The 24,968-nt window shown below is 42.0% G+C and overlaps 1 protein-coding gene across 1 annotated transcript in view; it reads right to left on the bottom strand.

Moving 5' to 3' along the window:
* Positions 1-24,968, bottom strand: part of MYO1D (myosin ID) — a gene marked incomplete at both ends in the record, with an annotated part of 51,438 nt that overhangs the window by 17,734 nt on the left and 8,736 nt on the right. Inside the window, 7 exons of the mRNA XM_009580708.1 lie at positions 749-956; positions 5,389-5,555; positions 15,524-15,656; positions 17,227-17,301; positions 19,051-19,121; positions 23,911-24,081; positions 24,800-24,914. Of these exons, the coding sequence (XP_009579003.1) occupies positions 749-956; positions 5,389-5,555; positions 15,524-15,656; positions 17,227-17,301; positions 19,051-19,121; positions 23,911-24,081; positions 24,800-24,914 (940 nt within the window). The remainder of the gene's footprint in view (positions 1-748; positions 957-5,388; positions 5,556-15,523; positions 15,657-17,226; positions 17,302-19,050; positions 19,122-23,910; positions 24,082-24,799; positions 24,915-24,968) is intronic.

The following is a 24,968-nucleotide window of genomic DNA, read 5'->3' as shown; positions in this document are numbered from 1 at the left end:
TGTATGTTTTGGTTTACATTAGGGGACTCAGTAATATGGATGCTCAAAGCTTAATAAACCAATATGCACGAGCATCTGCCCCCAGTCCTTGTGTGCTTCAGTCACCACTAACAGTATCATAAGAAAAAACAATGCGGATTTCACTCAGGTCCTGATAAAAACTCAGTAATTATTAATGGAATGGTATGGATGAGAGAGATCACTTGCTGCACCAGAAAGGACGCTCTGGGAGGATGCTCATTTGGGGATCCTGTCCCTTCTCTTCCCAGCTGGCCACTGGGGAGAGTTTTCCCTGTCCCTTTTCTCACTCTGTCTTCCCCTCTCACTCCCTTCCCTGCATCCCCAAGAGTTCTACCATTAGAGCTGATGCATGCCATCAGCTACGGATCCACTAATAAACATGTAAGCCCGTCTCAACATCCATTGTGCATCACTCTTATACATTCATCCATAAAAGTTCCTCTAAGTTTCTAGGTAGCCTACTTTCACTGAGTAAAGAACAAGTTTTTTAAACAGTATCCAATAATCTTATAGGTCCTATCACTCATGGTACACCACACCACATCAAGACTTCAATGCAGCTACAGAGAGCACTACTGAAGGAGCTTTAAAAAAATTAAGCAGTAATCAAACTGCAGTATTCCAGAATTTGTGCAGACTTGTGACTTTTGCAAGTGAGCCTGAAAAGGCAGCAAAGGTATTTTAAGGAACTTGAACTGAGTTTTTAAGGCAGTAAACTAAGCTTTACCTTCTGCAGGAAGAGGACAATCCTCACAAGCATCTTGGCATGCAGTTCCTCCAAGGTGAACAGAGTTCGAGGCGTGCGGATGAAAATCTTGGTCTTGCCATAAGCAACATCGTGCTGAAATCCATGACACTCTATGAGCTTCTTCACAGCATCTTTGTCTGAAGGGAGGTCATGGTTTGGCCACGTGAATTCTGAGATCATCTTGTACCTGGAATTACAAGGTACAATTTACAAATGTAAACTTGTCATCTAGGTTCTCAAGAAGGTCAACCTTCAACATGTTTTAGAAATAATTATGATCTAAGTTCTAGTAAAACTGATTATAGATAGAAAAGCCTCAAGACATCCTGTGTAAGAATCATGATCCTCAAAATCCAAGGAAAATTAATGAGAGGCATGATTTTGTGAGACGCTGAAAAAAAAATATTGTGAGAAGCTCACTTCATCAACACCGAATTGATGCAACACGACAAACCTCGGCATTGTTTTCCTGCAGATTTGGCAGTTCCATTATTCCCACTTTCAGCATTCAATTTTAAATTTTTTTGCGAGGAGGAAAAGCTTTGGTTTGCTCACATTCTGCATAAGAAGCCAACTGTAATCAATTGTTCAGTCAGAAACCTAGATTTAAAAATTCTGCAAGTAATGTTCTCATTCATCATTTCGGTAGCCATTTCTAACAAATTTTATTATTTACCAAAGTAGCAGATAGTTGACTGCCACAGTTTGTGCAAACACCACTACTGCCTGTAATCGCTGTTCAATCATTCCCTCCCATCCTTACTCTCCAAACTCCTTTTTACACAGAGAGAATGCCGATTGGAACTAAGACAACTTCAAATCAAACATGAAAATAACTGCATCAGACTGTGCTCTCTGTAAGATTTACCATCCTTGCAAAGTGCTGATTAGGTGAATAGACGATTGCAAAAAGCAACAATGAATTTTCTGCATAAGATTTAGGGACACAATCAAAAATGTAATAGACATTTTCACTGTAATAGTACCCACATTCATGTTTTAAATAAAACAAGCATGCAGCAATCTTAACCACTTCTCTATTTAAAAGCCCACAATCCAAGTCAAGCATCAATCTCAATGTTTTAGACATTCAGAATTTTCAGCGACTATTAAATAAACCTTTTTACTGGGGAGTGGGTACACTGTAGGAGTTACTAAACAGACTAAAATAAGCCTGAATGGAAATACATCACACTGTCGCTTTCATTCATCAAATTAGCCTTTCTGAATAAGCTGTTGAAGAGGGGATAAAATGGAGGTATGCACAGTGTCTAAGCAGGGAACACCATCAGCATGAGGGTTACAGCACGCGGACTAGGGATCTTACTGATAAATAAAAAAGGTATATAAAAAAACCCTCTTCAGACTCACAAAAGAAGATTTTGCATTTATACTTCGCTGGCAAAAGCATTCCTTCTCTCAAATACACGTACACACGGGACATAAATATTTTACACTGGTTTCTCTTTCCTATTCTCATCAGGAAAATGTTCCTGCAATAATTAATTCACTGGGAAAATCTTCCACCTTGAGACATTTACATTGGGGGGGGTGGGGGAAGACTACCAGAATGGCAGTTCAAACCCACGCGTTATTAAACAGGCCTGCTCTGCCAACGGGGCCAGGAAAAAAAAGGGGTAAGATGTCAGCGAACTGAAAACCTGCCCAAAAGAAATGTTAAATTCTGTTCCTCCATTACAACAAACACAGGGCCATGGTATTAAGACATCCCGAGGCAAACGGACCATCTCCCTCCTAGCCCACAGGTGGTGGGACCGGCAGTGGAATATCGTGGCATCCTTTTGTTCCTCCCATGGCACGTCCAGTGCAATGCCACAGACTCCTTCCCCGCAGCAGAGAGCACGACCTGGATGCCACAGCAAGTCAAAATCCCAACGTCGCTGCTAATTATAGTGAGGCAGAACCCAAAATAAATCTGCTCACTGACACCACAACCCTTCCCCTCTCCTGCCTGGAGATCCTGACAGCTTTCAAGGTCACTTATACGTTAAACATCCATTTCTACACCACCTTTGTTTCTCCTTCTTCTTCTCCGTGCTTAGCTGTAGAAACACCCGGCACACATGAGGTTGCTACTACAGCTTACAATTCTCAGTATAGCTCTCCTAAGAACCGAGATTTTGCGAGCCACTAAATTATGAAGCTTCAATGAAAAATATCAGGTCTGCACGGGAAGCAGGGTCATACTCTTCTCTTACCACTGTGCGGTTCACAGCTATCTCGGTGTCGTTTACATGCTATGTTTAACATTGTCTGGAAATAGGCACGTGGATGCCTTCATGGTGAAAGTGTTGGATTACGCTCACACAGGGCCATGCCTGCAGATGCCTCGCAGGCGCCGTTCTTCCCCTTGCCCCGCACACATACCCCTTTCTGAAATCCAATCAGCTTTTTTTTTGATAGTAAGTTATATATTAAAACAAAAGAATGCATCACATCTATTTAAGACACATGGCCCTGACACGCATTTCACACCGTTGGAAGATGTAGTTACCAAGCGAACGCACATCTCTTGGTCCAACAAAAAAATATTTAGATCTTAGTTTCTACAAATTGGTAAGAGCAGACTGGTTTGCACAGAGCTCAAATAAAAGTTTTCTTAATTTCAAGGATAGCTTGAAAGGGACATTTATTACTGGTCTTAACTGTGCTTCACTTCATTTCCTACTGGTAGGTACGAGATCAACTACCTTACAGTATTTTAGGGCTAAAACAGCAAAAACCTCTTTTCCTACAGAAAGGAAAGTTACTTTTTATACGTTTTTATATACACATGTACATACATATATATAAAAAAATAGGCATACATGCACTCACATATATATACACACACATATATATATGAATGTCGTATCTATATATATCCTGATACGTATCTCCTGTCCCCTCTAAGAGGGATCAGCAAGACAAAACACAAGTATCTGTTTTGGGCTCAGAAAATCTGAAAGCTTGAGGGGCCTGTAAGGGAGTTACACAGGTTTAAGTCCCACAAACAGATGTTTATCTTTTGCAGATGTAAGCAAACAAATGACAAAGTTATGTCCCAAAATCGCCCCTCACTGAGTTACTCTAGATCTATCTTCAAACAAGCCCCACACCCAGTGCAAAAGTCCAGAGCTGAAGGGCCTGGAGCCCCCTCCATGCTCCCAGTCTCCCAATAAGTTAAATATAAAGGAACAGAAATCCCTTGTGATCCCTCTTCAGAAACACTCAAAAAATGTGCGGCTTGTACCACAAATCGTATCCCCCAGCCCCTTTAAGAAGGGTATGTCTCACCCAAAGACAAGGAACAAAGAATTTTGGAAAAAATAAAAACAATATCCAGACCAGAAGATTTTTTTTTTTTTTTTTTTTTTTAAATTTAGAAAAGTTAAGTGTAGACTAGACTTGGAGCAATGCCGCAGTATGCAAATACAGCATCTGATACCTTACACTTTAGGTGTTTAATCCTACTCCAGGGTCCGGCAGAACAAATGTTACAATAGCCTGAAAGCTGTACCAGTTGCCATGTGCTAATTTGGTTTACCAGCTGTAAACACCACTTCTGGTCTTAAGCTTACAGGAGCTCATCAAACATTCATTAAAAACAAAGCAGCTGTTTATATTAGTAATGACACAAATCTTAAGAGTAAATGGTAATGAATTCCACGTGTGAGGGCAGAAGCACACTCTAACTACTGCATAATGTTTAAGAAAACTGATAGACAACACTGTAGGCTGTATTTAGTAAGCCAGACCCCGTTCCACTTCAGGTTATCATGAAATATCCAGGCAAATCTCCACTGTCAACAGCAAAAGATCTTTGTTTCTAACACATGACATCCCACCTGCTTGAATAGTTCAATTTTTTTCTGCCCTCAGGGCCTTTTTCTCACCTGATGCAGTAACAGAAGTAAAAATCAATTCACTATTTCATCAGCAAGAGGTTGAATTCTTCATACCCATGCTAATTTACTGAAGCCGTAAGATAAATTTCAATCTAAAACATTTAATTTGTCACAAGTCTGGTAGGAATTAAGAGGGCAAGTAGTATCAAAAACATGTTTTAATGGGGTCATGTTACTATCCCTTTTTCAGACTTCCAGTTTTAAAGTCTAGAGGTTTCCTCCTGCACACGCATAATGTCACTGTGCGCCATCAAGTACTTCCCAAGACACACAATGTCTGTCTGTCTCTCTCGCTGCAACAATTAAACAATGTTCAGAGAGAAAACAGAAGTTAATTAGTTCTGGTTTTAGGGTTATGCTCTGGGGAAGAACCTCATTACACGTTCCTGCTGCAGAGAGTAATACAGCAAATGAATTTTAGCACAAAAGAAGTTGAGCCTGAGTGCCACGTACGCACCTCTAAACCCCTCTGCTGCCACAAAACGAGAGAGCAACCAGAGTCCCTGTTAGACTCATGTTTTATCATACCCAACAGCAGATACTAAACCAAACACACCACCACCCATATGCTCAAGAGTGAAGATCACAAGCCCAGAGGACTTAAGACTTACTCTTCACTCAAAGGGAGACAGCCAAATCACACACCTCATTCCAACGGCCGAGTTGTCCTGCAAAGAGCTGAACTGAGTCACTTGCCAGCACCCTTCTTACCTGTGGAGAAACTTCTCGTACGTTTGGCGGTAGGCAAAGCCTGCTCGGCGGACTCTCACGTTCTCCAAAAGGCCAAGGTATTCAACCTGATGCCTGCAACGCTCCTCATCAAAAAGCTGCGGTGACTTCTTGTCGTTGGGCTTAATGCAACGCACATAATAGGGTTCCTAAGGGGACAAATCAAACCGAGTTTCACTCAGAAAGAAAGAAGTCTATGCAAACACAACTGTTTCCTCATGAAAACATTGAGATGTCAGTCCACCCCAGTCATCTGAGTGAGGTTTGGTTGCTTAACAGGAATTACAAGGTTAGAACAGAAATGACAAGAGTGGCACATAACACGTTCCTCCCCTTAGCACAGTGCAACGACATCTGTTACAGGATCAGTGTTATTCATCCAAGTTCTTTGCCATATATCAGAACCAGTTCCACATCCCCTTTCTCTACAGACTTTGACGATAACAAAAACAGTCTTCATAAAACATAGAATAATGCAATTCATTGCCCTGATTGTCGGATATGGCTTTTGCAGTATCCACATCTAAAAGCAGCATGGATTACTCCATAATATTTAAACTATGCTGAATCAAGTCCTCTAAAGCCTGTAGCAACATGCTTGAACGATGGAAATCACTGAACACTACCCTGTGCAGGGCAAAACCCAGCTACCGTCCAGCCCCATTCAACACCACAAGCACCACACCTTCCACAGGACAAAACACAAGCCACCAGCATGCGAGTTCCTCTTTCTGCACCTCCTCGGACTTGCAGGCGGCAGAGAACGTTGAACGGGGACTGATGCCTTTACTTTACGTACTTTACAGTCCTGCCCCGTGCTGGCTGGGCTGACCCTGGACGTTCAGGTGAGAGTCCCACAGGGTCGCACACCTTTCACTGCCAGCCAGCCTGCACCCATGAGATAAGCCCCACATACAGCCCTGCTAGACTGTTGTGATGTTTACTTTTATTTTTATGAGATTAAAGGCAACTTGCATTTAGGCCAACATGGTCTATAACTAGCACCAGCTTGTAAGGGGTGGCTATAAGTCTTTTAAACTTACGTACTTTCATCACGCTGGGTTTTGAAGTCCATTCATTTCTTTCTCTTCATTGTTAGCCCTTGCTATCCCACTTCTAACTTTATTGGTGGGGGGAAAAACAATTAATAAGCACCATAAAGGCCCGCCTTAGTTTTTTCAAGGTAAAATTGTATTCTTATAACATTAATATGTATTATTTTTTAAGTAGCCCTTGCAAAAAGAGTGGCATATTCTGCAGGTTGGCAAAGCTACCGCCCACCAAGTCTCATCACTAGCCAAGGAGAGAACTCAAACAAGAATCCCAGTCAGCTCAGAAGGTCACGGTATGTCCAGAGACTTGCTTCAGAGGACATGCACCTAAACGGGAGCATTTCAGAAATCAGTTTACAGCAATGCTAACATTATGATAAAGGGAGATAAGCAGCCTGTCTGAAATCTTAACATTAGAAGATGTCAACTTTCATAATCACAACTGATAATTAAGAATGAAATTGCAGCAATTTTCCCCTCGAATAGATGAAACAGGTGGCTGTGAAACCATCTGTAAAACTGCTCTGAGTAACCAAAGGCCCTTTCTCAAAAGGGAAACCCCAAGGGTTCTCCAAAGGAGTCTGTTCTGTTCGAGTACTACCGGATGGTTTCAACAGTAATTTGAATGAAGGAGTACAATGTGGATACTAAATCTGTAGGCAATATAAAGTTTCAGAGTGCAAGAACCCACAACATTAACGAATGGGAGGAGTGGTCTGGGTGGGGGGGAGGTATTAATTTAGGGACGACAAATGCAAAGTTCCACATTTAGGCAGAAACAGTTATATAATAAAAGAATGAAAAACTGATTTGACACTAGTGCTAAAAGAAGATCTAGGAGTTCTAGCTGAACGTAAGTCAAGTTCGTGTTTTTCTAAGGAAGGGGGACAGGAACAGGAAAACTGCAAGACAAAAATACCCAACAGATTTCTACTTATCTGAACATTACATTCAGTTTGGGGCATTGCAGTTCAAGTGGGATGCAAATGGCAGTGAGTCAGTTCAGGGAAGAACAAGAAAGATCAAAAATCCAGAAAATATCACTCGGAGGAAATATGGTTTTAGTCTTGAAGGACTGAGGAGCCACATAACCATCCCAACATTAGGCTTTATACACTTAAAAGGTAGATATGAAGAAAAGTAAATATTCAGTTTTAGGACAAAGAAGCACTGGCTTTAACTACAATATAAAAATTCAAATTAGGCACCAGGAGAACAAGGAATGGGAGTGGAATGCCTGCGGAAAGGAGGGGAACCTCCACCACTGGAGAGGAACAGCCTGAACAAGCATCTGCATAGAAAAGGTAGAGGCAGAGGTGTCCTCAAACAGGGGATAAATTCCCATGGTCCCCTTTAGCCCTATTTTCTATGATTTGTCTATGATTTAGCCCTATTTTCTATGATTTTAGGTCACTTACCTAATCTCAGGATAATATGAAAGGCCCAAAATTGCTATTTTCCCTTCAGTAATACTGCAGAAACAGGATCATCCTTGAATATCCCTGCTAGTCCTGACACAACCTGGAGGTACGCAGCACTAATGACAGGCATACGGAGCTTCCACTCACTAATGAGTATGAATAGGCTAAATATGAGTAATGAACAGGCTAAGATAAGGAGGCCTTGGAAAAGCAGAGCCTCGTATCATAGAAACTGATACAAGCAACTGGATCTTCTGGAGAAGGTGTTGGACTGGAGCATTTCCCTGCTTTCTTAAGCATGCGATTAGTAGCATCGGGCTGTGCTTTTCTCCTGGAGGGCTGTCCCTGGGGTAGGAATATACGGCACCGAGGAGAGCGAGCAAAATCTAAGCCAACCACCAATACAAGAGCTGGCAGCATCCCTGTGCTGCCTACCCTTCATGCAGCAACCCAGGAGTGCGTAAGTAGGTACGGAGAGTGCGTGGGTAAACAGAAGGATGTGTGGGCACTACACCTGCTTACATCATCTCCCTTCTCCCCCAGTGACTTCATCTCTCCCCACAAAGTGCATCAGGGAGAGCTCCTTCATGGTCTTGTTTGGCTCCTTTCCTTACCAGTGAGACTGAGGCAAAGGTGCACGCAGTGGAGAAAACTTGCCCCGCTTCCAAATAACTGGCTGAGCCTGCTGGTAGGGCAGTGCTCTCTTCATCCTGCTCTTCTTTTCATATGCTCAGAGAGTGGTGGGCTCAAAAAAGGAAGGAACGCTAAGGACACAGCTTCCCCAGGACACCAGGCAGCCGAGCGACAGCTCTGTTCTGCGTGAGGTCTTCTACCGAGGTCACCACCACACTGAGCACTTTCTTCTGCCACGGTAATTCAACACAACCATACCTATTCTATTTGTTCTCCTTTCCTAAAGGAGAGAATGATGAAATATGATGTGCTGGTACAATTTAAAGAGTTTTAAGAGATTTACATATTAACCTTTTTGGCTTTCTCCTGAAAATTACCTCTGCACTGAAGGTAAGAAGGTTTACAAGGGTCTTTATTCACTCAACAGTCTCCTACCATCTCTCAGAACTTGCAATCTGCGTGGGTGATGATTTTTCCTTCAGTTGTAGAGCTTGGCTGTGCCATGGGAACGCAGCTGTCATCGGCGCTCTTCACGCTCTCTCAGACATTGTGTGTCAAACTATGAAGGTAGAAGCAGCCCTTTCTGAACTTCAAATCAGTGTTGAAGTAGGTTTGACGTGGTCATGGCAGCTATAACTGATGAGGAGCAGGAGTTTGCTGGACCTGATGCCTGCCATTTATAAGCTCTGTATTGGAATCTCTCGGTTGCATGGCAAGAAACAAAGGCCAGGTCATTCACCTGCTAGAACAAGTCTCCTATATGGCTGGAAATAAGCCATTTAGGGAAAATGCAGGTTTTACAGAGAACTCCCTGAATTACACCTGAACTTAGAAGCTGTGAAAGAGTCTGCAGTTCTCCCCATCCCCTCTTGCTAATAATATTCAGGTTGGGCCACTTCTCCATCCATACATTGGTCACCCTTAAGGACAGACCTATCCCAGTGCTAGCAACAGGGTCACTAACATCAGAATAATGCCAGACCATGCCAGATCTGCCCTCAATACCGTTGTGTTGCATCTGATGTCAAAATGAATATAAATTCTTTGATGAGATCGATATCACAAATATTCTACATTTGATCCACAGAACTGCGACATCTTGAGAACACAGGAACCAAATTAAAGAAGTCATTAGGAGCATGAAGTCAAGAGCGCATCCCACCCCTATGCCTCAAGGGAAATAGTGTCACTTGTTCATTACTGACATTATAGTGTCCAGTTCACAGGTATTCGTTATTGCTAATACATAAACTACCCTCCCCACTGCAAAGCTGTCTGCTTGGGTTGTCATTCAAGCCTTTGCCATTCAAAAATGCAACAAACCTCAATGCAAAAAATCTATACGACTTCAAGCACAGCACAAAGAGGAGTGACTGTATCTGCATTTAATATTAAAGGGAGAAGTCAAGATGCTGCTTTCCTTTTGGAAAACAGAAGTAGGAAGTTCCTGCACAGACAGGAGATCATCTATCAGTGCAATTACAGTGTAATTAAAGCCTCTCAGCAACGACAGCTACTAGGGTAAATTCTAAAGTAGATTATTCCATGCTTACAATCCCACCAGCCTCAGCTCTTCAGAGGCATAATTATGCAGCTCCCATTATTGCACCATGAGGCTGTCAAGCCTGGGAGCTGCATTTTATAAATGGAAGAACTGAAATACAGACACAAAGGCCCCAGTTCTGAAAGCTGTTTAGATGCCTAACTGCAAATGATTTTTTTTTTTTTAAATCAAGCCGAGCAATTTTTAGATTTTTAAGTCTTAAAAAGAAAACAAACCAGTTTGAAGTCATTGCACCCTAAACAAACTCCTCCTTGAAAGATTTCTTTTCCATAATTTATAGCTCGTTAGATGAGAGAAGGGATAGGACACAGGACTGACAAATTTGTGCTGGGTATGTCCAATCAGTCACAGCGATGACATTATAACTTACTAGAGATGCAGCCTATTAACCTGGATAGGAAAGCAGAGGTATGGAAGAAAGAAGAGTCAGACAAAAGGAGTTACAGAGGAGGGGAAAAAAAGAAAAGGGAGGGGGGGAGAGATATGCATGTCCAGAGAGAGTTCCTAGAGAAGCTCACCATTTACAGCCGTGTCAGCCAAAGGACTGCCCGTGTCAGTATTTAAAAGAAAAGCCACCCAAACTAATTCATCACAAAAAGACCAAATCCTCAAGAGAACAGCATGGGCAGTAAAACATGTGCTTGAGAAATCATAGAATCATAGAATCATAGAATCATTAAGGTTGGAAAAGACCTCTAAGATCATCGAGTCCAACCGTCAACCCAACACCCCCATGCCCACTAAACCATGGCCCTAAGCGCCTCATCTACACGTCTTTTAAATACCTCCAGGGATGGGGACTCCACCACTTCCCTGGGCAGCCTGTTCCAAGGCCTGACCACTCTTTCAGGAAAGAAGTTTTTCCTAATGTCCAGTCTAAACCTCCCCTGGCGCAACTTGAGGCCATTTCCTCTCGTCCTATCGCTGGTTACTTGGCAGAAGAGACCAACCCCCACCTCGCTACAACCTCCTTCCAGGTAGTTGTAGAGCGTGATGAGGTCTCCCCTCAGCCTCCTCTTCTCCAGGCTAACCAGCCCCAGTTCCCTCAGCCGCTCCTCATCAGACTTGTGCTCCAGGCCCTTCACCAGCTTTGTTGCCCTTCTCTGGACACGCTCCAGCACCTCAATGTCCTTCCTGTAGCGAGGGGCCCAAAACTGAACCCAGTTCCCCTCGAATACTGTGTTCAGTTTTGGGCCCCTCACTACAAATGTTACATGGCAACCCTGTAAAGCTAGTTTTTGTTTTGGTCGGTTTGGTTTTTTTTAAAAAAAGCACTTTTTTCTACCTACTAGAGGTTTCTGCCCAAAAGACTCTCAGTGTAAGCCTGGAGCATTACAGTATTATTGAGAAACCAGTATTGATAAGCACCACTTCAACTCAGCATCCTCCAAAAACATATTTCCTGAGTCTTCATGCTTGTATGGACACATGTATATACAAGCTGAAGTTAAAACCATATTTGTGAACAGCTCCTGCGGTGTTAACACTTTTATGCTACTCACCCTAATGGAAGCACCTGATACCCTAATAACCACACCACCTGCCCCTTCCTCTCAGGAACCGCAGAACTCTGCTTATCACCGAATTTCAGATTTAAACCAGAATACCAACAGAACAGAATTTTAAAGATGGTTATTTTAAAAACCGGAAAAGTTAAATCACCATCTAATGCTGTAGGAACTGTATTCACAGACTTTGAGCTTTGTTTCTGATATTATTACTATTCCTGCCCACCAAATTAGCATTTTTGGAGACTATTCCCCCAAATGACAAGTTTAAAGATACTGTTGATACTGCCAAAAAACCTGCAGCTTTTCAGGAAGGCCAAATGAGTAGCAATGAAGAAGAGCTCTTGGACTGCCATTCTGTTTGAGGACTGTAGAAACAGAGCACATAAATATGGTTTAAAGCAGTTTATGGAGAAACATTAAATAAGCACGAACAGCGCAGGTGGAATGGGAGGCCAGGATGAGAAAAGCAGCACTGACTGCACTTATATACTGGACACACTCCAGTAACGTTAATAAATCACCAGCTCAAACTGCAACAAAATTCAAGCCTATCTTCATGTTGTTTTTTTGAGAAACAGCTGAGAAAAACATGAACTGATATTACCTCTCCCTATGGAACCTTATTCCTCTGACATCCGTAGACCACAGCAGCTAACACCACTTGTGCAATGCTGTTTTCAGAGAGCTGTTTTCATCAGCTGTTACCACAAGCTTCCCAAAAAAAGTCCTACAGGGTCCAAACCGCAGTCAGACACGTAGACGTTGTCATTGTTGATCCCCAGAAGTGCAACTCTGGTCCCAAGTTAAGCACGGGAAAAATGAGTAACACGACCCAAGGGAAGAATTACAGTACCCGTAACTGCAATGGGTGGTGTCCCCAAAAGAGACAGTGGTTTTACCAGCCCAGGAACAGCAACTGTTCACCCGCTCTCCAGCCCCCAGCAGAAGTCAGAGTGCTGAGACAAGTATCCAAACTGGCAATGACTCAGAGGCAGAGTATCCCATTTATTTGTGCACAACCAGTGTCTAACAAAGCAGAGCTTAAATGCCCAGTTATTAGCTTGTTAATAACATGCACATATTATTAACTGTCCGAAAAGTCACCTCAAAGAGATCCTCAGGGCACAATGGCCAAACAGAAGCACTATCTCTCTGCACTCTATTTTACCATTTCAAGTACACGATTGTGTTCAGGACCCTTATCAGCAACCTCTCCTTTCTAGGACGCACCAAAATTTACACCCTTTAAAGTAACATAAGCTTGACTTCAGGATGGGTGTCACCAAATTTTGGGGGTTTTTAAGATGTGTAACAGCCAGGTTCTCCACTAAAAATAGCTAAAGCTCAACTACGTAACTTAGTTTGCAAGCTTAAGTACCTACAAACACTGTTCTGCAAGGAGCATTAGCTGTGTAAACTTTTGAACAACAGACTGCAAAGTGTGAATTTCACCCCCTTCGTTCCAGCCCTCCATCATGCTAAAGGTTGGCCATAAAACACTGCACAACCTAGACAGCCCTTGGCTCCCTCCTGCTTGGCAAGAGCCCTTGTTAAGTCCTGACAAACACGCCTGTTTAATGAGAGCCTTCCCTTTAATGGGATCCATAGCTCTCTGGGAAATATAATGCTCTAAGACAATTTTCTCCATTGCTATTCAACAGAAAACCAGGAAAACCCCAACATCTTCAATACAACTTTCTCAATGAAAATTTAGAGAAGGTAAAGAACGGGAAAGGTGTGTACTGTGACACACATAGCAGCTTCCTAGTGAATCCACGAGCTATCCTGAATATGGCCTATCCTTGGAAAAGGCTGACATTTGTGATACAGATACTGATGATAAATGGAATGAAACTAACTCATTTCACATAAGCCAGCCAGCTTTCGATGATGAATTTTGGTACCTACTGACTCCAGATGGATAACGTGCGATTTAAACTCTTCGTCTCCCACGGTGAGTTGTAGGAATTGTTCAAACCACCACACAGTGCACGGCATTCTCTTGACTATTCTATTTTTACAAATACCAGGTGGCCTAGAATAATTTTTCCAATAAACAAGCAAATGAAGTTTTTCCACGAGCGCTTGCCAAATCTCCCTGCTATCCCCCCTTGATCACAGCCCTCCACTACAACACCCCCAGCAGTTTTTGTCTGTATTGCTTGAAACACCTCACTGCGGTGCGTCAGGTTCCTTACCCATTTGATTAGGCAAGAGATAACGTGAGTGCTCTGTACGACAGAGATCTGCATTAACAACAAGTGGCATCAATCAGAATCTTTTTCCTTCCCCAACTACTCGTTTTCACAACACACAGAGAAACCTTTCTGGGTTCTTGAGATCTCTATACCCAAATTTAGGTTAGGGCTAGCCAACAAATTATTTGGGGGACTGACAGATCAGGTAAATCTTGACTCCTTGGAAAGTCTGACTAAAGTCTGCCCCATCTCCCTTCCATCAGGGTCACGGCCACATTCTCCAGCCCCAACAAGCTCATGATTTGCCATCCAGGAAAGCTCCTCTTTGGCTGCACAGGCAGTGAAGTGGGACCTCTCTCCACTTCTATTAACGGTCCCTGCCTAAAGCAAGACCTGGCCTTTGGCTGGGCTACCAAGGGCATCCTCTTAGCAGCCCTTAGTCACACACTTACTGGGGAGAACCGCGGGGCTTCATTCCTCAGTCAGAAAGCTCAGCTACCACCTTGAGTCAGCTTTGGTCGGGCTTGCACACCCTCCTGCAGATTTACTGCTGAAGATTAAATCCACTCCAGAACTAGAACTCAAAAATATAAAGCGAGCATGTTTTCATCTCTTAATTTTGGAAAATATGAAGCAATATACTATTTCTTGTAATATTCCCAGTGCGGGTAGTTCTCTCTTCCTGCGCATAGCCAGTACCGTATGACTGTGCTCTGACCAATACAGCACTTATGAAGACTTTGTTATGCATGTGGCTGCCACTCCAAGCAAGAATTCCAATAGTGCTCTGCTCTTCTAATAAGGTCTTCTTATTAGAACACGGATCATCTTTCTACATAGCTTTCCCTAGCCTTACCGCATCTGCGTGCACGTTCTCCCTCCAGATCATGGGCCACTAACATTTCCTTTGCTACCACAACTCCCGAGAAGAAAGTCAGAACACATTGCCCTTTATTGTTTAATTATTCTAAATGTTAACATATACCACTACCCTGGGCTTACTGTTCATCTCTTGTGGACCACATACCCCTTCCACAACACTACCAAAATGCCAGGAGTCCAGCAAGGTCACCCGGCATCAGTAACACCCAAATTATTTCTCAGTGATCTCTGCTCGCATGAGGGATCACACTGCTCGCCTTATCCTGCCACTTGGCTGCACCAGGTTCAAACAGCCCCCTTCCCAGTTCATTCCCTCACCTACCTTTCTTCACACAAAGTGGTGCTTGCCAAAGCAATACCTTCTACTATAAAACTTAATTATTTAGTAAAATAAAACGTTTCACTTCTCACCCTCTGGCACAGCAAAGAGGAGGAAAGAAGGAAATCACACAGGTCTGCCTGTGTTTTCACGGAATTCACTCGGCATTGAAAGCCAGAAAGAGAGAATCTCTCCACCGTGAAACTACATCCTCTGGGCCCTCTGCCAAAAGAGCTTTGTTAGAGACGATTATTTATTTGATACAGTAATTATTACCAAAGAGAGACTGGCTTTCCTACAAGCGAAAGATACACTGGTCACGGAGGAAACAAAAATCCACCTTCTTTATGCAGGGATGGCAGCTAACTCCCCTACGAGATCTTCACAGCTGCCCATTGTCACAACCAAAGCTCATCTGCCACTGATCAGCCCAGCTTTCCGACCGATTGCAGTAATAGGAAGGTGGCAGTCTCTCCACGGAGAAGCTACACCCTACTAATCAGAAGTTGGAGTCGATTTTGAAACAGAAATATTTACCTTCGATGCCAGGTTGTCCACTAGTGCAATCATGGAGTTCTTAAAAAGAGTAGCAGCTGTCAGAGGTCGCTTGGTTACCTCAGTGATGCTCAGTTTACCTTCAGGCCACATCATCTTCAACACAGGATTAGAGCTAAAAGAGAGTCTCTTTAATTGCACAGTCTAACAGCAGTTCCACTAAATTCAAAATTCAACAGCTTGTTTCTGTCCAGATCTACTGGTGTTTTCAGCTCCAAATGTATCAACCAAACCAATATGACATTCCTGGGCAAAACATGTCTTGCTCTTGAGCAATATACTGTTCAAGCTTACAACCAAATATTCTGGAAAAATGACAAGCGCATTCTCCTCTTCAGATAAAGATGTGCAGTAATGGGATAGTAAAAAACCTGCAGAAGTCATCTATCAAAAGCAGACTCTGCCTTGCTGCCACAACATAAAGAATTTAATCAAAACAGAAAAGAGTAAGACCATAGCCCACAACATCCTCCCTTGAAACTTGCTGTCTGATTTCAAGCTGTATTTCTGCACCATTCTTGATATGTAAAATAATTTATACATTTTAGCCTACATTTTCTTGAAGGGTTGAAGGTGAGGTAAAATGGCCATGATGGATGGCAAGAGCTCTGGAACAGACAAAAGCTTAAAGCAGTTACAGCAATCTAATAGCCAAACTATGACACGCTTTAATATGCCGTAAGTGGTCTTTGTGAACAGTCTTTACCAGAAACTTAACAGAAAACAGAGGCTAAATTTAATAAAACCTCCTTACAGCAAATATTTTGGAGGTTTTTGGTTAATATGAAGTCTTGAAAACATGAACAGCAAGGCTGTTCAAGGGAGTACACTGAGTAAACGTAACAGGACTGTAAACTAACTTAATAGTCGTACTAGCTTTTAAACCAGGTAAACAGAGTTGTCCATGCAGCTGCAGGCGATTTTATGCTGACTTCTACTTCTGAGCAAAGTCTCTGAAAGGTTACGATAGGCCACAGTTACACAAGAATTAGAACATGTTTAATGCCAACCGTCAAGGAAAACAGCTTTCTGGGGCACTTATATACACACACACGTTTTGATAGGATTTTAAATTTGCTTGTCAAAGGCAACTCTTACTTGCCTAATTAGTATTTATAACATGTGACTACATGGTTTAAATTTTTCATGTCATTGCACATACGAAAAGGATTCGAATCTATTTGCCCATTTTTCCCCTCAACCCTAAACTTTCTTTCAAAACAGGGACTTCTAGCTGGGGCCAATGATATCTGTTGTTGACCAAATGCTACTCAGTATCTTCAGCATTGATTAAAGAGAGATCAGGAATGGTACATTTGCAACTGGTCCAAAAACCTGGTTAATGACAAATCAAGCAGCACAGGTAATCTCTGCACAGCTATCTTGATTGCACAATGAGTTGGGTTCAAACAAACACTTTAAATTTAGTTAAATTAAAGGTTATATCAGAACAAAACCAACATATACAGAATAAGGACTTTATACTGAAAAATCAGACTAACAGCCTTCGGGTCGCAGTAGATATACCAAGATCAAATCCCAAAGCAATGTGTTTATTCACATCCACTGCACACACAGTAAAGATAGCATCAGTGAAAATGTTAGTCTCTTCTAGCATCCACTCCGTAAAAAAGAATTCTGACAAATCAGATTTAAATTCACCTCATTAATATTTTTATTCCTACCTGTTGTACATGAGACGCTTGAAGTCTTGAAATAAAGTGTCCTTGTTTTTGTCAATAAATCCAGTGACTGAGTAACTGGGGAAAAAAAAAAAAAAAAAGGAAAATAGAGTCAATTGCAAAGAAGCAAAGTCCTTCTCTGAGCTGCTGGTATCAGCGTGGAATCGGCATCCTTGCACTCCTACAGACACAGCAGATGCTAATCAGGAATCCAGCTCTGTTTCCCAACCTATCACTAATTTGCTATGTGAGACTTAGATCCTTAGATCCTTCTGCCCAGCTTTCCATCTCCAGCGCAGAACAACATCCATCGAGTTTTAGAAAGCTATTTGAACTATGCAGGTGAAGAGCATGACAGCTGAGACACCTAGCAGGACTTGAGCAAGTTGTAGATGGCCCAAATTCCAGAGTTACACTCAGGACTTCTGCCTCCGAATTCAGAGCATGTGTTTGTGTTAAATCCTACAGAAATTAAGTTTTCTTTTTCAGTCCATCCCTCTCTTGGTGTCAAGGAAGATTCTCTAGTGGGAGAGTGCCAGAAATCAAGAGCAGCCTATAACCAGTGATTAGGGAACTCTCTTGGAAATCCACACACACACACATTTGGGACTCTTTCCTTTCTCTATTCCCACAGAAATACCACCCTGAAAGATTATCGTTTCAGAGTTTCATCTCTTCTCCAAGACTCAGGACAGACAGTGCTCTGTCCTCAAAGAAAAGGTCCAAAATCTCCCCATTCAGTGACCCCACTCAGTTGCTTCCTGAGCTTCAGATCCACCCCCAGGAAGGCTGCACCTAAACTGCAGGCACTGGGATCCAGAGCCCCACAACATTCAAATCCCTGCACGGAGCCACCCCCAAATCTTACTGCTCCACATAACACAGTTCAGGCTCAAATATTATCTGCAAATATTTCGACATTTCAGTTTTCTTTTACAAAATTTTTCAGCCACTGGCAGTGCAGAAGGTTCAACCACTAATATGGCACCTTGCATTCTCTCCTCCTTGGCAAAATGCTTTGAAATCACAGATGTCTATCAGCAATCGCTCAGTAAAGACTCCAGAACAAAATCTAGCTGCGCTGAATGGGCTCCAGCATGACCCACTGGTTACCCTTATAAATTAAAGGTAAATTTAATCCCAAGGTAAAAGAAATCCTAAATTATTTCGTCATTAACTCCCTTTAGATTCTGCTGGCACGGGTAGTTACACAAATCCTAAACCATTAGATCACTCCAGTGATATTCCAGACAACAGCTTTCCAAGTGAACAGTTTCTAACATATGGGCATCTTTCACTTCTACTTAATCTTCCTTCACATTACTGTCACATACTGTGAACATTTTTGTAGGCTTCAGGTACAGAAAACTTTTCAACCTGAACGGGGAAGGCTCCTTGCACTGATACTTATTTCAGGTTAACACTACGCTCTATTTTGAGTCTGCTCAAACTGATTTGAGAATTTAAAGCCAGAGAGTTATATAATCATACTAAACAGATGTCTAAACCAGATTTTATTAGCTCAGTATAGCTTTCTTGCATAAACAGTGCTGGCTTTTTTTTTTTCTCTCCTTTTTTTTCCTGCTCTGCCCTCACCCCCCTTCCCCACATTCTCCTTTTGTTTCAATTCCAAGTACAAAATCATATTCTGTATAGCAAGTAACAGAATAAGATTTAATTGATAAGCAACTGCTGCACTCTCTAATTCTGTATGACAGCTATTCTGGTTCATACCAGAAGCAGCATTAAATCAGAATATTGTACCACTTCAAAGCTGGCTAAAAGACAAAAATAGAAGGTGCAACTTTATTTCTGAAAGAAACTTACATCACATCTCCGGCGTAGTGCTTGATTCGAAAGTCTCTGTCAAACTCCAGCGTTTTGTCAGTTGCACAAAGCTAAAATAAATTCACATACATTAAAGCATCACCCGTGGACTTTCAAGTTTCATGGAAGAGCAAAATGCATTGGAAATAGAAATAGAAACTATAGTTATTCCACTTTATATATGCATGTGTAGATGTGAAATGCAGTTGTAACACTGCTTTATAATATTTTTTCATGGATGTGTTATAAGAACATATATTTGTACAAAATCAAGTTGCAAGAGCCTATAGTTTTATTCAAAAATTGATACTACCTCAAAAACGCCATTAAGCAAAAAGAACATTCGTGCATGTAGAGAAACATTGCACCTAAGAGTTAATTTATGACTTTTTTTTTAAGCCTTCTTTTATTTTTTTTCCATTGCAATATCCCTCCTCAGCAAAGAAATGAAGCAATCAAAATATGACAGTTAGAATAGCAATGCTTGTTCTGTCCCAAATCACTCTAGATCATCTAAGACCCCTCAAACAGTGACCACCCCTGCAGATCCACCCAGGGTGGTCCAGCTCCAACCCTCTGCTCTCAGCTCAGACTTCCCATTACATTCCTTCACTACCACAAAGATGTCAAGTGCCCACATGGCAGCCATTCGTAGCAGTGGCCATAATACACTCATCCCTTCAGGAACAACAGAAGCCAAGAAATCCATCAGGCTCAGCTTAATTAAAAAGGAGAACAAGATAAAAATGAGGATTTTTGTTAAAGCCAAAAGGGGCAGGTAGATGAATTAAGTCTTTGCAAGAAGTATGGGCACCATTTAAAAACACCGAGGGCTATGAGCAAATATCTACTATCCACCAAAAGTCTTGGGAAAATAAAAGAGGAAATTAGCATGGTTAAATTGCAGGGCAAGAGAGATTATTCGAAGCAGGAAGATATCCTTCAAAAAAACTTTACCTGTGTCCAAGAGTAGAAAATAGATTGGCTCAAACTGACAGAACAGATGTAAAAAAAGAAAATAAAATATATTAAAAAAGAAAAATCGGACGGAGGAAACCAAAAAGTTTGAGTTAACACGGTACACAGAAGGTTACAAAGGAATAAGAAGTCCAGCACAGCAGAAGCAGGAAGCACGCCAGGGTCTGCAGAGCTGATAGATGACCAAGGTGTAGAAGGAACACAGAGAAAATGAAGAAATGAGGCCATACCAGGAAAACAAAGACATTTTTCTTTTTGCAGCTGTGTTCACCAGCAAGGGGCTACAGAGGATGTAATGCCTTTTTTCAACCAGCCAAAACATACATCTCAAACCAACATGTCAATAGGAGAGATATAAGACAAGCAAAAACATAACGAAATGAAGCAACCACTGCTACCAGATGGGACACGGTTGGCTGCACAAGCTTCTCGCTTAAAACTCATCCAGTACTGGAGAGACTGGAAGTTGGCTTAACATGATGCTAAAATATGTTGGTTTTTTTAAGGAGCGATTCTCTCTGAACTTTGTGTCTACTGGGCAAATCAGCTGAAATTATTAAAAAAAAAACCCAGCAAGTGTTTTGATACAGTTGATAGTCTGTTGGATTTCTCTGAGCCTTTTTTCACAAAGTTCCTCACTAACAACTCAAAGAATTTAAGCTGCTATGAAAGATAAGAGAAAGGGTCCTCACACAGATAACTGCTGGAAAGATGGGAAACAGGAGTCCTGCGGGGGCCTGTGCTGAGTTCTACACTGTTAACGTCGTCTTAAATGAGCTATGATCTGAGGGTAACAGGAAGGTGATCGGGCTTGTTGGTGGTACTTAATTATTCAGAGAAGTAGAAACAATGGCTGGCTGTGAAGAACTGCAGGAAGACAGGAGAGGCTAAAGGAATGGCAAAGAGCAGCAAATGAAATTCAACATAAATACAGTGATACACACAGAGAAAAACCACAGTTCATGGCCAATGATGGGCCCCAAGCTGTCGGTTCCCAACACAACAAATATCTTAACTATCCTCCATCTCAAAAAGGACACAGGAGAACTGGAAGAGGCTTGATGAAGGGCAAAACCTATCAACCATACTGACTGCCACAGGAGGAAGGGCCAAATGAACTAAGCCTTTTCAGGTTAAGAATGAAATGCCAGGAGACGATGGCAATCAACATGGAGATGATGTATTGGAAGACACAGTGAACCGTGTTTTGCTGTTCAAGAACTAGGAGGCAACAGATGTCACCTAAAAGGAAAAAGGGATGAAAACGGGAAGAAAAGAGCTCTTCACGTGAGTATCTAAGCTGTGGAATTCTTTGTCGATTTAAAAAAAAAAAAAAAAAAAAAAGAAAAAAACTCTTAAGGACACTAGCCCTGATTCAGGAGGTTCCTGGACCGCAGATCACTGGAGACTGGGAGCATATCAAATTATCATCACGCATTTGACCTTAGACCTTCACTATTGCCTAGTGTCTTGGAAGATACTATGTCAGGTGGACTAGAATGGACCTCCTCATACTCCTCCCTTCACAATTAGTTTGTTGAGATTGACACTAATGAGAACTTTCCACTATTTGAAGATTTAGGAATTCATAGACTATCACTGCACTTGATCCTTTAAAAGTCTAAGATCAACTGAAAAAATTAAAGATGTTGAGAAAAAGAGCCTGTGATGTTGAGAAGTACTATCAGAATAGTGAGCGTGTCTACAGATCTAGATTAGCATTAGAGAATTCAGATAAGGACGACCCATGCTCTAGGAACATAAAATTTTGCCACAAATACTCATAGTGGAAGTGTTTGCCAGTATTTTTCCTGGTTTGTTTGGCTTTCACCAGGACAACCAAGCAGACAGCAGCAGATCAGACATGCAGTACACAAATTAGGACACTACTATTTAGGGCACAGCAGCCCCTTAGAGCTTATCCACATGGAGCCAGTGTGCAACCTGCTCTACAGGGGAGCAGTGAAGCATTAACTCAGGCTGAAAGATGGGAGCTGTTCCCATAACATAGCACACATACTTTTAACTCTTTAGGAACAGCTTTGATCTATGCTGAACTTTATAGTATCTGGACAGAACTACTGCAGTCTACAAAAACTAATTATGAAATAAAATCAAGTCCTTCGTTTTAATTCAAGCTAGAAGAGGCTGGCTTAGAAAGCTCAGGTTTCCTACAGGAGTTCCAGATGGGACTGAGGAAGATATCTTAGATACTGGGAAAGGACATCTGCAAAGACGTGAGAGGGGGAAAAATAATTACAATGCTGAGAGTTCTGTGGGTCAATTTTTTCAAGGCTATATTGATTTAAACTAGAAATTAGCAAGCCAGGAAGATACATCATACCCTCCATAAACATTATTTATAGCAGTATTCCTTGTTTCCCTTAGTCTGTGCAAACAGTTTTCTGACAATGCCACCCCCTACTGAGGAATGCTGCAACTGCCAATATTTTCTTTTAATGTTTCCTACGCTGTGAAGGGACTCCTGAAGGTAAGGACAAACAGAATTTCTTTTTTTTTAATTTTCATTTTATAGCCTCCCATATACTTTATGAAATTCAGCCCTCTTCCCCACTGTATCAAAGTACTACCTGCTCTCTCTGAGATGGAACCACTTCACCTTAGCAGACACGAGACCAAGAACAGAACAGAAACTGAACTTCTTTCTCTACCAGCTTACATCTACTGACTAGACAGCTCCAGAAACTGGACCACTTCCCACACTATCCCACTGCAGAGGATTTAAGCCTCCATCCCCCCAGGCTTCACTATTCACAATCATTAGTACTACTAAAGGAAGCAATTTGCATTAAAATGTAGAAACCCAGGCAAAAATTCTTGTTTTCAGGTGAGTTTACTCAGATCACGCTATGCATCTGCTGCTTAAGCACGTAAAATCTAGGTTAACATGGAAAGCAAGATTCCCCGTTCCCCCTCCCTCAGCTAGGATGCATGTGGCAGATGAGATGCCAGGTGTGCTGCAGCTAAAGGGCACTTAAGGAAAGCCACATCTGGGAGGAAAAAGGGGTTAGTTTATTTTTATCCTAGCCTCTACCCAAACAAGCCACATCCAGCTCTATTGTTTATATTCAGCCTCCCTGGAGGCAGCCTTTAGCACGTATCTTATACAACCATGCTAATTCTGTATTTCTGACCTACATAAAATATTGTACTGGGGTGGGAGGGAGAAGGGGGGAACCAGCATCCTGAACGATGTATTTCAAACAACGTTTCTCAGTAGAGAGACATCAATAAATTAAAGGCCCTTATTTGATTACTCAGCGTGAAAGATTCTCAGATTAATCAGGTTTTTTCAATATGCTGCCAAGTGAGGAATAAATAAAGCCTTTTAATTCGTACATTGTACCAAAAACAAAGCAAGTCGAGGGGCCTGGATGATCATAGGTACAATCTGAGATGAACATGTCTTGTAGCCAATGATGATGGAAAAAAAAAAAAAATCACAGTGCTGTAATAAAGCAGAAGTGTGAATAATTTCACTGTCACTATGTATTAGAGCAGCCTGGGAAGAACGTCACGTGGGTTGAAACTGCGCATCGATTGGCTACAGATGACATCATGATATGTCAAGGCACAAGCTCACGCTTCTTTTATGGCTGGAATAAAACTGATCTCACATTGGACATACTGCAGCTCCCTCTGCCGGATACGGGGCCGCCCCAGGCGCGACCGAAACCCAGCCCAGACGGCCTGTTCTGTAGTTAGGAGCTGCTGCTGCTCTCAGGCATTTCATTTCATACTCGATGGTAACGATTCCAACCCCAGCAAGCCTTTTTCCTTACTCTGTTAAGTCTAAAAAGAATAGAAGAGGCATCACACAGGAAAGGAAGCACGTTTTGAGGAGACAGAGGAGTATGTTACCTTTCTGCTGGAGAAATGAGCATGCTTCCCTAGCTTGTTATTAAGAGCCTCGAGGAACATCTCGTCTGTAACTTTTCCAACATTCATGCAGGCATCATCCAGAATGGCGATGATCCCTTTGTGCTGCTGCTCTACCAGGTCGACGATGACCTGATTGTTAAAGTAATCAATCTGTAAAAAACAAAAAACAGGTATATTTGTGACTTTGGCTAGTGAAAGAGAGGAGTACCAGTGTTGACCACTGATGAACACTACCATGTGTCTGACAGAGAGAATGGGACCCACCATTCACAGAAGAAGCAATCAGCTTTCAATACGTCGATCACCAACTCAAAATCAAGCAGGCTACTCTTCTACCACTGAACAGCAGAGAAGGTGATCTTTCAAACACCTCACATAAATCTCGAGAACGCTGCTAAAAATCAACTGCTACAGAATGCACTTTAAAACGTCTTTTAAAAATCAGCTGCGCACAGTCACCACAGTGAAAACCGCGCATCTTGTCCTCAGCATTATGAAAGGAATTTGAACAGGAGAACTCAAGATTTTTATACTTGAATATCTACAACTAGACAAAATACATAAGGTCTCACAACAGAAACACATAGTGATGTGTGTCGCATCACAGAGATGCCACAATATGTTTTAACTCAGACCTGGAGTCACTCACTTTCCCAAACCATGGCAAATATAGAAATGTTGTGAGATAAACGGTTAGCTTCTTCCACAGCCTGATTTCCAGACAGCAAGTCTGACAGTACAGCTGGTGTGGACACAGATGTCCTATCGACTTCGACAGGAGCATACATGTGGAGCAACTTCAGATCTGGGACTTATTTTGGTACACTGGACTTAAATCGACTTCTCCCTGCCCTGCCAAATCACTCACATGCTTCCAGGGAATTCCCTCTCGCTGGTACTCTTCCTGCTCCTGCTTTAGAACCAGCTGAATAAAGAGCTGCTGTAGCTTTTCATTGCAGTAATTAATGCAAAATTGCTCAAAACTGCAAAAACATAAGAAAAAAAGGTGATGAGTTTTCTGGGAAAGGAGAAGGCAC

Source organism: Fulmarus glacialis, unplaced genomic scaffold, assembly GCF_000690835.1.
Source record: "Fulmarus glacialis isolate BGI_N327 unplaced genomic scaffold, ASM69083v1 scaffold21186, whole genome shotgun sequence".
Taxonomy (NCBI): domain Eukaryota; kingdom Metazoa; phylum Chordata; class Aves; order Procellariiformes; family Procellariidae; genus Fulmarus; species Fulmarus glacialis.
Note: the sequence above shows the minus strand (reverse complement) of the source record. Positions and strands in the feature narration are given on the sequence as shown.